The sequence below is a fragment of the Dipodomys spectabilis genome, unplaced genomic scaffold (assembly GCF_019054845.1).
Source record: "Dipodomys spectabilis isolate Male_0828 unplaced genomic scaffold, ASM1905484v1 ptg000046l, whole genome shotgun sequence".
Taxonomy (NCBI): Eukaryota; Metazoa; Chordata; class Mammalia; order Rodentia; family Heteromyidae; genus Dipodomys; species Dipodomys spectabilis.
Genome location: NW_024870723.1, coordinates 6816207 through 6834033, shown reverse-complemented (window position 1 = coordinate 6834033; position 17827 = coordinate 6816207). Strand labels below are relative to the sequence as shown.

At 49.0% G+C, this 17827-nt stretch overlaps 1 protein-coding gene across 7 annotated transcripts in view; it reads right to left on the bottom strand.

Annotated features, from left to right (window-relative positions):
* The window catches only part of LOC122107048 (DAB2 interacting protein), a 178261-nt gene that overhangs the window by 97407 nt on the left and 63027 nt on the right, over positions 1 to 17827 (bottom strand). For 2 of the 7 annotated variants that reach the window (XM_042678622.1, XM_042678624.1), the window contains exon 1: positions 16891 to 17107. The exons of 3 other annotated variants lie outside the window; for them this stretch is intronic. In XM_042678622.1, the coding sequence (XP_042534556.1) occupies positions 16891 to 17014 (124 nt within the window). In that variant the 5' untranslated portion in view covers positions 17015 to 17107. Of the gene's footprint in view, positions 1 to 16890; positions 17196 to 17827 lie in introns of those variants that run through there. 2 more of the 7 variants (XM_042678620.1, XM_042678621.1) reach the window with 2 other exon arrangements.

Here is a 17827-nt window from a genome sequence, read left to right as displayed (position 1 = left end):
CAGATCTCAGCCTCCTGAGTAGACAGGGTTAGAGACATGAGCCACCAGTGCCTGGCTTCTTTGCTCCTCTTAAGGGCCTCTACAGAAGAGCCCTGACTGTGCCCACTGCCTGTGCTGCCCAGCACCTTCTATAACTTTGTCCATAGTCCTTCTGTGACTCAAATCAGCCTGTTCTGGGCAATGTCTGCTCCCAGCGGGACCCCAGTATGTCCCAGCAAGACAGATCTCTGCTCCTGGTGACACCACTAACAGGGGTAACATGAATGGTCACATCAAAAGGCTCCCCAAGGAATTGATGGCTTGCTACAAGCTCTATCCATACTAATAACTGATTTTCGGGTTCTGGACTAATGTCTCCGATCTTCTTTTTTTTTAAGCACATATTAGCTATACAATGGGGAGAATCTCATTTATCAATCTTTTTTCCTGACAGGAATCTTCTTAGATTCTTTTCTGTCCTGGAACTCCTCATAAAATTTTAATACACACAATCTTTTATAGACTACTCATAAATTGGGTGTTATGCAAAAAATAAAGTAATAGTTTTTTCCAAGCCCTATTCCTGAAATCAAACTTTTGGCCAACTAGGGGCAATATGGCCCCCACTGAGAATGAAGAACATGAAGATGGAGACTAGATTTAAACCTGACTCTGCTATGTAACTCCAGGGCAACGCCTGTCAGTCTCTGGGCTCCCGACTGATCAATCATCAAACCAGTGAGTCAGGGAATATGATATCTCCGCACTTGACTTCTCCCTCAAAAAATATAATAAGTATGTAAATAAAAATAAACATCTATATTTTGCCCAGTAAAAAGAAGCAGGGAGCTACTGCCTCAATCTCCTACCAGCCATCCTAACCCTTCCTCTGACTCTGGGGAGTAACTCAGTGCCCTGAACCCAAGCCTTGGACCTAATAGAATAGCTTTTGCCCAGTCAGACAGGGAGACCCTGAGAGGTTTGAGCCACACAAATGTCACCAGCAGAGGTACTAGAGAGGTTGAGTGAATCTACCAAGATCGCACAGAGTGAAAATGGCATCTCTAGAAAGTTCCAGGGGAAGGGAGACTCAATGACCCTATATGAGTCTCCCCTAGACCTAAAAGCAAGGTTTGGGCTCACCCCCATTATGAGATATCTCCCCGACGCTAACAAAACCACACCCTGGGGTCAGTTCTTTCCACCAGGAGATGGGAAGAATCTCCATTGTACCAGTAAGACCAGCCTGTCTTCCTTATTCTCAGAAGCCACCACCAGAGAAATGCATTTGAACCTTCATATGTTTGCAAAATAAATAAAAAAAAATTAAAAAAAATCCGTTTCATTCAAATGCTGCTGGCTTGGTTGCCAGGGATACCACCTAATCATGAAGGATGACTGTTACTTGTTCCCATGGAAACACGGTGGGCCTGAGGAACATCCTGTAATTTCAGACAAGACACCAAATTTCAGTTGTCGGGTTGCACTGCCCAGTTCTTACTGTTTGAAGGAGGAGGGAGGGCAGTGACCTCAGATGCAGACCGGCAAGGATGCAGAAGGAGCAAGTGCTGGGCCGGGAAAGGGGAAGGGACCTCACAGCAACCGGGAAAACCCAAACCCAAACTACCAGAGGCCATCACACACCTTTTGGATAGGTTTAAGACCAATCTGAAATTTAAAAATAAAAATTTAATAATTAAAAAGCTAGTGGTTCATTCCTATAAATCTAGCTACTCAGGAGGCTGAGATCTAAGGATCACAGTTCAAAAGCCAGCCCAGGCAGAAAAAGTCCATGAGACTAATCTCCAATTAACCACCAAAAAGTCCAAAGTGGAGCTGTGGCTCAAGTGGCAGAGTATTCACCTTGAATGAAAAAGCTCAGGGCCAGTGCCCAGACCTTGAGTTCAAGTTCCAGTATGGACGGACACACACACACACACACACACACACACACACACACACACACACACAGGAAAAAAAAAAAACAATAACAACAAAAAGCTGAATGCATAATACTTGGAAAGATCCTAGCAGCAGCATCTTGAATGAAAAAAAAGAAAAGCCCTTCACAACATTCTCATAGTGTACGACCCTGCTTGTGTGGCATTCTCAAAGTGGTAAGGCAACAGAGAGAGAAAATGAATAGAGAGGGTTAGACAGAGAATACAGAAAGTGGGGGCAGGCAGGAGAGAGTAGCCATCAGGGGAAGCATAAGATACAAAGGTCTCAGCAGTTACAGGAGCATCGTGTGTGTGTGTGTGTGTGTGTGTGTGTGTGTGTGTGTGTGTGTGTGTGTGTGTGTGTGTGTGTGTGTGTGTGTGTGTGTGTGTGTGTGTGTGTGTGTGTGTGTGTGTGTGTGTGTGTGTGTGTGTGTGTGTGTGTGTGTACTGGTACTTGTAAGGTCCGCTCCTGGATGGCAAGCAGACTCCATCCTCCTTGCAGCAAAGTCTCCGCCCAGTACCTGCGTTACCTAGGCAACTGGCACACCTGGAAGAGGTCACATCTGCCTCCACTGAGGTCACATCTGAATTTGATGTGGCCACACCTTTCTCCGCCCATGCCCTAGATAAGGCCTAGCCCAGGCTCAGAGGCCCTCTTTTCTAGCTCTTTTCTAGCTCTTTCTCAGCTCTCTCTCTCTCTCTCTCTTTCCCAGCTCTCCCAGCTCTCTTTCCCAGGCTTTTCCCCACTGCGTGGAGGGCCAAGATAGCCTGGTGCCAGCCAGGTCTACTGAATAAACATACCCCTTATCTGAATACCACATGCGTGGTGCTGTTCTTACTGGGCTACCTCTTTTTAAAAACCTAACAGTACTGGAGTTTAAACTCAAAGCCTGTGTTCCTGCTTGGCTTTTTCACTCAAGACTAGTGTTCTACCGTTTAAGCCACACCTCCACTTCTGGATTTTTTTTCTTAGTATAATTTTATTGTTATCATTGAAGTATTGTACAGAGGAGTTGGTCGCCATTTCACAAACCACATCATGAGCACACACTTATTTTTCGGACACCATCACCCCTTTCTTTGCTTTCCCTGTTTCTTCCCCCCATCCCCACCTACAAATTGCATAGTTCAGTTTCCACATAGTGTCCACTGAGTACCATGGCTGCATTTGTTCATCCTCCCTCCCTCCATTTCTACACCTCCCTATCCCCCCTCAAAAGACAAAAAGCAACGCCAATAACAAAGAAAATCCCAAGAGCAAAAATAAACAACAAAAAAAAAAAAAAAAAAACACACATTAAAGGTCTCTTAGATCTGTCTTCCCAGGCTGGCTTCTAACTATGATCCTCCACTCTCAGCCTTCTGAATAGCTGGGGTTATAGGCATGTGCCTGACTGGCTAGCTCCATTTTGCAGAGGCTCCTGTGGGAATCTATATAGGTGATGAATCAAGAGGCAGAGAGCACTGTCCCCTCAAGCAGAAAAGATGAGGACCAGAGAGGGTGCCCCTGACATTTGGAGGCCAGCCCAGCATTCATGTTATTCTCCTTTTGGATATAAACCATCTCACAGGCCATCATCAACCTCAGACAAGGTGACTCAGAGACAGTGATAAACAAGACCAAATAAGGCCATTTCCTTACTCTGTCTGAGCAACCCACAAATACAAGGTCACCATGCCATCCACAAACACCAATCCTTCTCTCAGGAGCAGTTGCTGTCAACTTTAGTGACCACATTAAGCAGTGAGAGCCTCCTCTCCCTAGAGACGAGATCCAGTATGTGATGATCGGACTCCCACTTTCTCATGGGGGCTGCCTCAGATCTCCCCCAAATCATCCTACCAGATCTTACACACACACACGTGCTATTACTAAGAAGCTCATCAGGCTCCTTGGGTGCACTCTCCCTCACTGTCATGAGTCATAAATGCAACTTTAGAGCAGGACTTCCCTGCCCAGGCTGGTCTCAAACCATAATCTTCAGATGCTCAGCCTCCTGAGAAGCTAGTGGTTCCACCACAGCCCAGCCTCAGTAATAATTTTTTTTCCAGTTGGTCATAGGACTTGAACTCAGGGCTTAGGGACTGTCCCTGAGCTTCTATGCTCAAGGCTAGCACTGTGAGCCACAACTCCACTTCCAGTTGTTTGGTGGTTAATTGGGAATAAGAATCTCACTGACCCTTCTGCCCAGACTGGATTTGAATCACAGTCCTCAGATCTTAGCCACAGGAGAAACTAGGATTATAGGTGTGAGCCACCAGCGCCTGGCTTTCAGTAATACTTCTTGAGGGCATGGAAATTCTATTACAGCACTCCAGGATGAGCCCAGGTTATAAAAATAACCCTGAATATTCAGACTCATTACTATATTCGTTTTCCTGTTCATTTCCATTCATTATAAACTCGTTCTCTCCCCACCCCTCCCCCAAAAAATTCTTCCTCGACACTTTAAATGTTCTATGCTTTTGTTTTAAAATTGTCTTATTAAATTAGATCCATGTGGTTGGTTATATGATACAAGCAGCTTATCTTTTCTAGCAAACTTAGGCATAGTTTTTAAGCTTCTATTTATCTTGAGATATAATTTTTCAACTTTCTTTATTTTCTAGAAATGACAACTTGGAATTTAATTTTAAATGACTCCCCAAACTTCTGACTCAGTGATGTAACTAACACTGAAGCAAAGCTGGGGTTCAGTTCTGTGGGTAATTTTTAGTCTAAGGACCAGTTGACTCGTGGATTGGGTTTCGTAAGGTACCTGAAGTTGTATTGGGAAAGAGCCAAGCATGTGAGTTTATTCTGTAATATATCACCATTTTATGTTCTAGAAGACAACATTTTATGCTCTAGAATAGCCCTAGGTACCGGGGAAGGGAGATCAAAGCAAAGGCGAAACTCAAACAGCCCGTCAGGACATAAGTCATTGGTCCCTTGTCTCTGACCCACAAGTCCTGTGCCTTCTGCCAACTCCCATTAATCTCTCAGGCCAACTTGTTAGTCTGGAAGTATGGTAAAGCCTCAGGCTCTTCATCATGATTTGCAAAGACAATGACAAAACTCTTAACACACGTGTAACACATACAAGATGAGCACCTCTCTCAAATGGACGTACACATGCAACGCAATACCAATCAAAACCCTTGCAAACTTTTCAAAGGCACTAAACAAGCTGAATTTTACAACAGCAAAGCAAAGAGCTTAGAAAAGCCAGTCAAGCTTGAGGAGGAAGAAAAAGGTTGGGGTATTCATTATGTTAAGTAATTTCAAGACATACTTTACCATCTCAAATTCCAACAAATATAAACAAGGAAATGTAGTATTCGCATAAGATGCACAGATCAATCGAGCAGAATATAAGTCCAGAAACAGGCCCACACACATATGGCACTTTTAGGGGAAAAAAAAAGGCCAAAGCACATTAATGGGGAACAAGTTATATTTGTTGTTTTTATTTCAACAAATAGTAGTACTAAAACAACTGGCTATCTGTGTGTACTAAATGTGCAGATCTAAGGCAAGTCTAAGTGATGAGTATCCATAATCCCAGCTACTCAGGTGGCAAAGATGGGAAAGGTCATGGGTTGAGACCAGATGAGAAGGAAAGCTGGCAAGTCTGCATCTCAAGCAAAGTCTAAGCATGAGGACACATGTCTGTCATCCCAGTTATGCAGAAAGCATGAACAGGAGGGTCAAGGTTGGGGACAGCCTGGGTATAAATATCCCCTAAGTAACTAAAGAAAACAGGGCTAAGGGAATTGCTCAAGTGATAAAGTGCTCAGAAAAGGCCCTGAGTTCATCCCTCAGTATTGGAGGGGAGAGGAGGGGAGGAAGGAGGGAGAAAGAAAAACAGATCTAAAGATAGTGCTATATAGTTCTATCTAAAAACGTACTCAGGAGTAGGAAATTTTAGCTCCAACTTTAATAGGAAGAAACTGAAGCTTTGCTCAAGTCCATATGGCTACAGGAGACAGAGGACAGGGTTCAAAGCCCAGGGGTCCCTGAATCTGAGGGATGTCTCAATTGAAGAAAGAAGCTACGGTGCAGAGATGGATGAGAGGGCAGATCTGGAGTTTCTCGGGATGCCAAGTCCCCTCCCTGCCCCAAGCTCCTCCCCACATTCCCAGGCTGTCCCAGCCTCAAGTGAAGACGAGGGATATCTCCTTGGAGGTCACATTTTTGTTTTTACACCATGGGTTGGGGGTCAGCAGGGACTATGAGGCCACAGAACTGTGATTTGTCTCTGGAACGGGTATGAGGTCATAGTTCAAGCTGCCATCAAGTTCAGAAGGGCGTTCAGAGTCAGAGGATATTGTCCAGGACTGCTGGGGGTGGGCAGTGAAGGGGGGAGGTATAGAGTCTGCTGGGCGAGCAACATGAGGATGAGGTGCAGAGCTCAGGGTTCAAAGCAGCCCCAGGACCTTCAACACAGAACACGTGTTCTCTTCCAAGAGAACAGAGGAGTCAGGCGCAGGGCTGATACTAAAGAGGAGCTAAACAGACTTTGTCTTCCCACTGCCAGCCCAGAATCCTGTGTAGGGCTGCTCCTAAAAGGTAGGGCAAGCCAGGTGCTGGTGGCTCCTGCCTGTAATCCTAACTACTCAGGAAGCTGAGATCTGAGGATCAAGGTTCAAAGCCAGCCCAGGCAGGAAAAGTCTGGGAGACTCTTATCTCCAATGAACCACCAGGAAATCGGAAGTGGTGCTATGGTTCAAAGTGGTAGAGCACTAGCCTTGAGTGAAACAGCTCAGGGACAGCACCCAGGTCCAGTTCTTTCCCCACAACCAACCTCCTCTCTGCCCCCCCCCCCAAAAAAAGGCAGGGCAAGGGTCCATGCCATCCCTGACATCTGGTTGGCATCACAGATAACCCAGTATCAGTCCTACAAACATCTCAGCCTCCACATACTTTATCACCAGCCAGCTGTGTACATCCCTCCTCGCAAGCAACTTGACAACAGCTTTCTGACAACCCCAGGATTCCTACTCCTTATCCTGAGACACATCGACTTCCAGAGAATTCCCAGTCTTCCAGAAAACCCAGGACTTCCTAGCCACTGGAGGATTAACTTACTTCCTCTCTGTCAGAAGACTACTAGGCGTTCCTGCACAGCCACCCTCTCATTTCATTCCTGAATTTTCTCCAACACTTTTCTTTATAGCTTCAGGGTGTATTTGAGGCCAGAAGAGAGCTGTCATTCACTCTGTGTTGCTGGGACTGGGGACATAAGGGGTCCTTTAAATACACATTTGCGTCTCTCTGTTGTGTTTGGTTTTTCAAAGCCCATTTTTAAAACACATAATGCACATATTTTAAAGCATATGCATATGTAGGAAAAGCATAAAGTGCAATCTGCAGGATATACATCACCTTATGTGGCCATTTTTCCCTAAAGAGAATAAGCAAGCATGGCTGTATCTTAGGAGTTAGTAATTTTTTTTTTTCCATAAAGGGCCAGCACCAAATATTTGAGGCTTATCAGACCATATGGCCTGGCTAAACCATCCAAGTCTGCTTTGCAACAGGAAAAGCAGTTATGGACAATTCGTAAAGGAATCAGCCTGGTTTTAATCAAGCTTTAATTGTAGACACTGGAATTTAAGTTGTATATCATTTTTACATGCTAAAAATATTTTGATCCAGACCTAGTGGTATACAACTCTAATCCCAGCATTTGGAAGGCTGAGGCAAGAGGATTATGAGTTTGAGGCTAGCTTGAGCAGAAGGAGGAGGAGGAAAAGGAGGAAGCGGTGGAAAAGGAGAAGAAGGAGAAGGAGGAAGAAGAGGAGGAGGAGGAGGAAGAAGAAGAGGAGGAGGAGGAGGAGGAGGAGGAGGAGGAAGAAGAAGAAGAGGAGGAGGAAGAGGAGGAGGAGGAGGAGGAGGAGGGGAGGAAGAAGAGGAGGAGGAGGAGGAAGAAGAAGAAGAGGAGGAGGAAGAGGAGGAGGAGGAAGAAGAAGAAGAGGAGGAGGAGGAGGAAGAGGAGGAGGAGGAGGAGGAGGAGGAGGAGGAAGTCAGCCACCATTGGCTCATGCCTATAATCCTAGCTATTTACAAAGCTGAGCTCTGAGAATTGTGGTTTAGAACCAGCTAAGGTAGAAAGACCAAGAAATTCTTATCTCTGATTAACGAGTAAAACACCAAGTGAGAGCTCTTCAAGCCCCAATACGAGCGCACATGCGCGCGCACTCATGCGCACACGCACACACGCACACACAGGCACATGGGCAAGCAGGCACATATGGTGGTCTGTCTCCTGGGGAAGGTCCCCTAAATGTGGTCCCTCCCCCTGCCTCCCCCACCAACCACAGAGCAATGCTTCCCCCCTTCTCCTTTCAGGCATCACTGCCTGTGGGGGTGGGGCAGGTGGCAGTGATTGGCAGCTTGGACTCTCCAGGTCTGGATCCTAGAAGAGCTAGGAAGCACAGGGACCCTGCCCAGCATGCACTGAACCCACGGCTCTGAGAGCAGGATCTCGTTCCACGTGGAACCCTGACTCAGCTCACAGACAGCTTTGGGGAGACCCAAGCTTCTCCCTGTCTCCATCCCTGCCAAGCTTGTCTAGGACTGCCCAGTTTTGCATGTCACTGCTCCCCTGAGGACTGAAGCCCCTGCAGACCCCAGCACCCGCGCATTCTCTCCTGTCCCCAAGGAACACCTTGCACATGCCACCCCTTGCAGCATCCACACCCAGCCTACAACTGCCGCTAGGCCCCCCAACCCAACCCTCACTGCCCCTGCCGCCCACAGTCCTGTTACTTCCAAGGACCTGGTCCCTCTGTTAGGGCAAATCCAGGGCTCATTCTGAGTGGCAGGCTCCTAACCTTTGAGAAGTTTAGGAATCTTGTTCAACATTTCTAAATAAAACAAAAACAAAAAACTAAGGGGTAGCAAAACACAGGGGTGGGCAACATTGGGCCCTGATATCTTGTCTTGCCAAATTCCAGAGCTAAAATAACAGATCACCATCTCCTAGTTCGTAAATGTGCTAAACCCCCAAAAGGAGTCTAAGACACCAGCGTAGAATAAAAGAGAGGACTTTGATTTTTTTTTTTGGGGGGGGGGGTCCAGTCATGGGGCCTGAACTCTGGGCCTGGGTGCTGTCCCTCAGCTCTTCAGCTCAAGGCTAGCGCTCTACCACTTGAGCCACAGCACCACTTCCAGCTTTTTTCTTTTTGCTTATGTGGTGCTGAGGAATCGAATCCAGGGCCTCATGCATGCAAGGCAAGCGCTCTACAACTGAGCCACCTTCCCAGCCCCAAAGACAGAACTTTGAAAAGCATTAATGAAGGCTGAGGCATGGTATGGCAGTATGGTGCATGAGACCCTGAGTTCAAACCTCACTACTGCCAATAGATAGAAAGAAAGGAAGAAAGAAAGAGAGAGAAAGAAAGAAAGAGAGAGAGAGAGAAAGAAAGAAAGAGAGAAAGAAAGAGAGAGAGAGAGAGAAAGAAAGAAAGAGAGAAAGAAAGAGAAAGAAAAAGAGAGAGGAAGAGAGAGGAAGAGAGGGAGGAAGAGAGGGAGAGAGGGAGGAAAGAAAGAAAGAAAGAAAGAAACAAACAAACAAAGAAACAAAGAAAGAAAGAGAGAAAGCATTATTGAAATTAAAGGGATGTCATGGGAAACTTGCAACAGTTCCCTAACACTCCCTCTCAATGCACGTAGGCACCAGGCAGGGGACTAAACAAACATTCCGGGACACAGACAGCAGAAAGCCAGCCTTGGTGAGCTGAGGTTCAGATGGCCTCTTTTCTGTGTCCCTTCTCCCATTGTGCCCACTGCCTCCCCACCCCCGCCTCCCAGAATCCTTGAGGACTCCTGCTTAGCCTCCAAGCCCACCTCCACAATCCCCCTGCAGAGGCCAGCGGCTGCCCTACTCCCCAAACTGCTCCCATCCTTCTCCCCCTGCATCCACTCAAACCCAGGGCCTCTGACACCTAAGACAGCCCTCAGGGGTGCCTGTGATCACTGAGAAGCAACTCCCACCATTCCCTCTGCTGCACAACAGTCTAGCTTGTGGCTGCCAAGTCACTGTTCTAAGTCACAGCTTTGGTTAGCACAGGGAAAGTTTGTCCATTCTGGTCTATCACTGGGCAGTGGGGAGGCGAGCCTGTTGGATTGGCCTGAATCTCAGCTGCTTCATTGGAGATAAGAGTCTCACAGACTTCCTGCCCTGTCCCAAGATCCCCAGATCTCAGCCTTCTGCATAGCTAGGATTACAGGCATGAGCCATCAGTACCTGGCTGAATCTATTTTCTCATCTACAAACTGAGACTGATCATCATCCGTGAGAATAAGTGTTTGGTGCAGGTGAAAGCCCCAGGACACCTGGCACTGTGTAAGTGCTCAGGAAATTAGGGTCGCCATCAAAATTCTACCTCTGATTCCATATTTTACTAGGTGAAGAGAGTAGGAACATACTTACTGGCTTACCCTTCAAAGTCCTGCCCACCTGTCCAGCCACAGCATCCACTAAGCTGCACATCGGGCCTTCCTTTCCACTCAGCCCTCACCCCCCCTCCCCCCCTTCTTCCCCCAGAGGGCAGATCCTGAGCCTAGAGCTTGTACACTGCTCTAAACAGTACCATTTATACTTGTAGCCACTTCTAGATGGTTCTAGACCTCACAGAGATCTACAACTCCTCCATTAGCCTTCACAGATAGTGGATTAAGCCCCTCAGGCTTGGGATGGGTCAGTGACAGTTCACCCAGCTCAGTATATCCTACTTGGCATCCAATCTATTTGTTAAGCCTACCAGAGATCAGCAGTGACTTTTCTAAGGTCACATAGCATTTATGGCCCAGACAGGAATTGCCATTTTGGATACAGTATCCCCCAAATAGCACTCTACACCAAGCTGGACAGAAGGCATCGGACTGCCAGGGTGCCTGTGCCCTGTGTGTTCCTCCTCTCAAGCCAGAGGCTTCAGGGAGGGGCACAGAGCCTCACACCCCCATCTGCTAGTCTGTGCTCCGCCTTTCTCGTTTCACATCTGTGTCTCTGTCCCCTCCGACAGCCCTGTCCCATCTGTCAGGAGCACAGAAGAGGGAAATACAAGCTAACAAGACTTCCGAAAGCCAAATTCCCAAACCACTGCTCAATACCCAGCAGCTTGTCAAAGCCAACACAGGACCTGGGAGAAGCAGGAGTGGAGAGGGGAGATGCAGGGTGGAGCGACCCCATCTTCAACGAAAGGCCCAGAAGCTGTGAAGTGGGAAGAGCACAGACGGAGGCCGGCTGCAGGGAGCCACGGCATCTTTGTTTGCACTTGTCTAGACCTAGGAACCAAGCCTGCCTGTTCCAAGTACCAAGCCTACTTATTCTATTTCCATTATTATTATTCAGAGAGCTATTGAGATTCCTTATTTATGCAATCAGAGGAAATCACAGCACAGAGAACCGCTTCCAAACTCAAGGCCACGTGGGCCAATTTCAGATGGATAATTAAATATTGAACAAATGCTCAAATGCCTCTACTGGATGGGGCTGGCTAAAAATAACCACCCGCTACTCGTAGAGCAGGCACCGACACAGGGGCATCGGCTGCTCATTCTCAAAGCACCCCCTCACACTCCACACTGCTTCACAGGAAGGGGGGGGAAGGCAGTTCCCCTCCCCCCACACACACACAAATACCTACCTCACGGAAAACAAAACTACAGCTCTGAATGTTCCTGACCAGGAAATACTCTCCCTTTCCTGACATTTAACCAAGTGGCCCCGAGAGGAAGGTGCTGGGGGAAATATCACAGTTACTTTTCTTTTAAAAATAGTCAAAAGGCTTCATGTCATGTCTAAAGCAAAATATGTATACAGTTCAGGATGTGAGCATTTGTGTGTGTGTGTGAGAGAGAGACAGAGACAGAGAGATAGAGAGAGGAACTAGGGCTTGAACTCAGGGCCTCTGTGTTGTTCCTTCGCTTTTTTTGGTCAGTCATGGGGCTTGAACTCTGGGCTTGGGCGCTGTCCCTGCGCTCCTCAGCTCAAGGCGAGTGCTCTACCTAATGAGCCATAGCGCCATTTCCAGTTCTTCTAGTGGTTTTTATTGGAGATAAGAGCCTCACGGACTTTCCTGCCTAGGCTGGCTTTAAACCACGATCCTCAGATCTCAGCCTCCTGAGTAGCTAGGATTACAGGCGTGAGCCACCGGTGCCCAGCTTGTTCCTTTGCTTTTTTGCTCAAGATTGCTGTTCTACCACTTGAGCCACAGCTCCACTTTTGGCTTTTCTCTTAGATATAAGAGCCTCATAAACTTTGCTACCTGAGCTAGCTTTGAACCACCATCCTCAGATCTCAGTCTCATGAGTAGCTAGGATTACAGGCATGATCCACAAATGCCTGGTTTCAGAGCTAATGTTCTGAAAAGCAAACTTGGAAATGGGATAGATAAGATTCTGGGTTCTAGACTGTATCTCTCATTAGCTTCTTTCGGTAACCTTAGGCTCCGTGGCCTCAGTTTCCCCAGCTGTCAATGGAAACAGTTGCCTCCTAGCCTTGGAGCTATAAGAGTCCCCAAGTAGGAGACGCTCCCTCCTCCCAGCAGTGGCTGAACAAACCAAGATCTCCTTCCAGCTCTGAGCCACCAGGTATCAGAAGTCTAAACCTGACCCTCTGAGGTCAAGGGTGGAGGCATCCAGTGCTCTGAGTTTCACAATCAAAGGAAGGCAACTTCCAAGCACTGTGGCCTCAACTCTAACTTTGCACTGTTCAGCTCACTGTTCAGCTCAGTTTCCCCAGCTACCAAGGTACATGCTGCTGCTGATGATGATGATGAAGATGACAATGGTCTTTATCTTCAGGGATAATTGGAATTAGAGCTGAAATAGTCAGGTGAGGACCTCAACATAGGCCCACATGAATGAAGCAATTATCTTATTAGTAAAGGTGACCAGGACCAGTTAGGAAAGCAAAGGAGGCTGAGGGACTGGCATGCAGCCGATTCATTAGCACCTCTGGCCTCAAGAACCCAGAGAGTGCAGGCTGGAGACTGTGGGCTGGAGAGTGGAGCATCAGAACCCTTTACACCAAGGGACCTGGAGGAAAAACAGAGGCTAAAGCCTTGAGTCCTGTGACCTGCCCAGGAGAAGAGTATGGTTGGCAGAATACAAGACAGCAAGGTCCAGGAGGAAGAGATGGGAAATGGGGCCATACTTGGGACAGGGGGTCTCATCTGAGCTAATCCAGGCAGGCAGAGGAGCCAACCAGAAAGAACCATTTCCTACAGATGCCAGGATATTACTCTGCTTCCTTCCCCATTTTAGCCAGTACTGTCAGTGAGGATGTCCACGAACTCTTCATGGGGTCACTGTACAAATCAGATTGAAGGAAGCCTTATTAAAAACAAGGCCAGCTGGGCTCTAGTGGCCCATACCTGTAATCCTAGTTACTTGGAGGCTGAGATCTGAGGATCATGGTTCAAAGCCAGCCCAGGCAGAAAAGTCCATGAGACTCTTATCTCCAATTAACCTTCCCCCCCCCAAGAAAACAGAAATGGAGGTGTGGTTCAAATAGCAGAGCACCAGCCTTGAGTTAAAAAAAAAGCTAAGGGAGAGCATGAGGCCTTGAGTTCAATCACCAATAGCAGAAAAGAAAAAAAAAAAAAAGGAAAGAAAAAGGCCGAGTTTAGCATCAGTGATTCACACCTATAATCTGGGAGACTGATTGGTCAAGGATAGCCCGGGCAGAAAAATAAATTTCCTCAAGACTAGAAGAGCTGGATTCAAAGGCATGCACCTGTTATCCTAGCTACCATGAAGCCTAATATAGGAGGATCCCATCACCCCTGGGCAGGAAGTAAGAACTTATCTGAAAATTAACTAGTAAACATCAGGACGAGTGGTATGGCTCAGTAGTAAGAGCACTACTTAGGAAGTATGAGGTCCATGGGCTGGGAAGGTGGCTCAGTGGTAGAGCACTTGCCTTGCATGCCAGAGGCCCTGGGTTCGATTCCTCAGCACCACATAAGCAAAAAAGACAAAAAAAGCAGGAAGTATGAGGTCCTAGTACTACCAGAAAGAAACACAAGACACAACAAAACAAAACCAAGAAAGTCCAGGCGCTACCATTTCTGAGCTGTGCGAACTTGGGGGTGAGACTCTCCCATTGGGGGCTACAGTTTTCACACCTGTAACATGAGATGAATCACAGAACCCGCCTCACAGCACTGGCCTGAGCATTAAATGAGATAAGGCAAGTTCAGAGTTAAAAGCCACGGTTCAGAGCCAAGCAGCCACTCAACAAACAGAAGCCAAAATAAACAGGTATCATTTTTACCCTTACTACACCTGATAAAAAGAGTGAGTGCCTACAGTATGGAAGAATCAGGAAGGTCAGAAGACAGAGGGGGCAATCATAGCTCAGCAGGAACAGTGGAAAAGAGAGAGGTAACCTCAGGAGCTTCTATGAGGCCCAGGGAGGGGAGTGACTCCAGCCCTTGGCAACCATTACTCCCAGATAAGAGACAATGTGCCAACCCAACCAAGCCTGGCACCAGTGGCTCACGCCTGTAATCCTAGCTACTCAGGAGGCTGAGATCTCAGATTGTGGTTCAAAGCGCCAGGCTGGGCTGAGATGCTTATCTCCACTTCACTACCAAAATGCCAAACGTAGAGCTGTGGCTCGGGTGGTAAACTGCCAACCCTGAGTGAAAAAACTAAGGGTCAGGGCTCAGGCTCCGAGTTCAAGCCCTGGTACTGATAACACACAAACCAAGGACTCAGCTAACCCTCATCCGCACTTTCTCATCTCTGAATACACACAAAGCCATGGTACCAGCTCATTTTTGCCTTCCTTGCTAGTGTGGCAGTGGCCAGAAATCCTCGAGGGTCTGCTGCCTCCACCAGGGGAACCAGCCCCTCTGATCATGGGGAAAATGACACCCAACTGCTAGGAGGAAATGGCTGAAGACCAGAAAGTGGCTTTCCCCAGCTGGAGGGGGCAGGGAAGGGGCGGAGTCAAGCTTCAGGGATAGTGGATATCTATAACTAAGCCAGCCACCTCCCACCAAGGGAGGGAATCTCCACCTCCTCAGCCCTAAGGCTCTGAGCCCACCTGACTTCATCCATGAGGGGGCTACCCCCATCGTCAGGCCTCAATGGCTGTTCCCTGCCCTCCCCTCCTCAGATGAACTCGTGGAATTTCCTGCTCCAGTTGGCTTGGAGCTTCAGTCCTCAGATCTCAGCTTCCTATGTGTAGCTAGGGTTATAGGCTCTGGCCACCAGCACCTGGTCCTAGATAGAAATTCTTCTACTGAGCTAGTCTCCCCCCCCACACACACACACACAACACAACACCCCACACCATCTCCCCTTCCCTGCCCTCCCCCAGTGAGTTCTTTCAAGACTGAGACACAAAGCAGGACTCCTCACAGCCTCACAAGGTGGGAGTTGCAAGTTCAAACTCAGTGTCCGCCTGACACATTGATGGTGCCCGGCCAGTCAGCTGAGCAGGAGGGCGAGTTCCTGTCCTCCCTGGGCCTCTACACTTGGGACTGGATTTGCAAGAGGCAGAAAGAGAAGAAGGTCATATAGGGTATGGGGGGGGGGGGGGCGGGTGGAGATGATCAAGAGAGGCCCCCCGAGGGCTAGAACATGATTGGGCATTTGTCCAACTCCCTCCCATTTCTCACCCAGCGATCTGTCTCTTCAATGAACCCTTCATTTTCAGCAATTACTATTGACAACTAAGAAAACAAGAGGTTCAAAGGGGAGGGGGGGATGATTTGTTCAAAGTCACAAGACTTGTACTCCAATCTCTGATCTGGTAGGCCAAACGTGGAAAATGCTAGAGAGGCCATTTCAGGAAAGGCAGAGGAATAGAGAAATCACAGACCCTCTGGGACTCAGCTACACACACACACACACACACACACACACACACACACACCCCTGTGCACACACATGTCCTGAGTCTACTTGAACTCCTGTGCCTACATTTCTGCACACCAGGAACTCTCAACTTCCTGAGGAAGCCCTGGACATTGAGGCTCAGCCTCTGGATTGTGGGAAAAAGTCTTCCTCATTCTGGGGGAATGCTAGCCAAAATGGCCTGCCTCCCTTGTTGGCCCTTGCTGACAAGAGCAGTGACATTTAGGGGTAATACACACCAGCACCCTGAAGGGTGAGAATTTGACCCCTTGGGACCTGCTTGGATTCCATTCATGGCGTTTGCTCAAATCTCTCTGTGGTCAGTCTTGGCACAGAGCCAGCCTTTGAGCTTCCAAGATAACCTGATCCTGTAAAAGGGGGGTGGGGACCCCTGGTTCCCCACGGAGCCCTACAGCACCCTCTTTCCTCCCACCCTACCAGGTATCCTCAGTGGGTGACACAAGCTTCCCCAGGGCCCTGGCCCAACCTAAGGCAGGCTTCCTGGGGTGCCTGCCTTCCACCAGCCAGGGAAGGAAGTCCTGGCCCTCATCCTCACCCCCCACCCCCACCCCCAAGGCAATCCCAGGCATCAAGGAGTTTCCAGATGAGGGTTCTTTTACTGGAGGGTTCTGTTACTCCCTTCAATGAGCCCAGTCTCCTGCTCTGGAGGGGCAGAAACTCTTTCCCCAAAACCACTAGAGCTGTGGGCCTGGATATCTATCCTGGGCTGCAAACCCTGCTCGCCTCTTGCAAGTCCACCCATCTATCCCCTCTACCCAAGAGGTTGGGGGGGCAGGGGAGAGGAGCTGATGTCCCTGAAAGGGGAAAATGTGTTGGGGAGGTAGCCAAACAGTAGTAGCCAGGACAGAGAAAGACAAGGTTAAGACAAACCCAGGTTCCACTTAGACTATTTTATAACCAGGACACTGGGTAAACTGAGGCACGAGGATCGAAATCAGAGAACCCGGATTCCCTCTTGCCTGGCAGGAGGAAAGGGGTCTGGGGGAGCATCTGGGGCAATTGGGGTGGGGTGTCCAACAGATGGAGGCTCCTGGACCCCTGGTACCCAGGGTGGGCCCAGGGTGCCGGAGGTCAGGAGGTGGTGCCTACCCCTGGCAGGCCGGGTCCGGCTGCGGGAGCGGCTCCTCTGTCGCTGTAGCCGAGGTCGCCTCAGCAGTCGATAGTAGTAGGAGGACCTCCCGATGCTCTTCCTGGCGCTGCCGCCCGCGGACATGCTGCCGCCCGCCGGGCACCGGGGCCGGGCCTGGGCGCTCACTCGGGCCCCATCGGCCGCTCCGGACGACCCGGCGGGGGGCACCCCGATTCCGTCCCCGCGCTCCGGGGCAGCCGCCGCTGAGATGCACACTGCCCCACAAAGTCGCTCAAACTCCGCCTCCCCGCTCCGTCCCCGCCCCCGAGCCGAGCAGCCGGCTCCTCGGCTGGGGCCCTGGACCGGGAGGGCCGGGCTGGCACCGGCCCCCGGAAAGTCAGTGCGGGAGAAATCCCGGCCTGGAGTCGGCGAGGAGAGGCGGCCCGGACCCCCCCACCTCCTTTCCCCGGCGGGACCCCAAGAGGGTCGCGGCCCATGGCTCCCGGTGCCTGGCTGGAGGCGGCCAGGGACCCTCATCTCGCCTGCAGGTGGTGGATGGTGCGCCCTGGGCGCACGCCCTGAAGCCAGGTGGACACCAAGCCAGGAAACAGTTACTTCCAAACAGGGTCAGGAAAGAGGCTGCTACCCTGGACCTTTCTACCTTTCTCAAGCTGACAACGCAAACACCCGGCTGGCCAGGCAAGCATTCTCTCGCGCCAGGATACTTGCCTAAAGTTGCCCTTTTACAGATTGTCCCATCTGATACAAATTGGATTTTTTTTTAAATCTTTATTGAAAAGATGGTGAGAGGGGTTGTGACAGGGTTTACTGTTACCTAAGGTGATGAGTACATTTTAATTTAGTTTTATTTTCAAAGTGATGTACAGAAGGGTTACAGTTACATAGCTAGAGTAGTGAGTATATTGTCAAACATTGTTACCCTCCCTTATTTTTTTC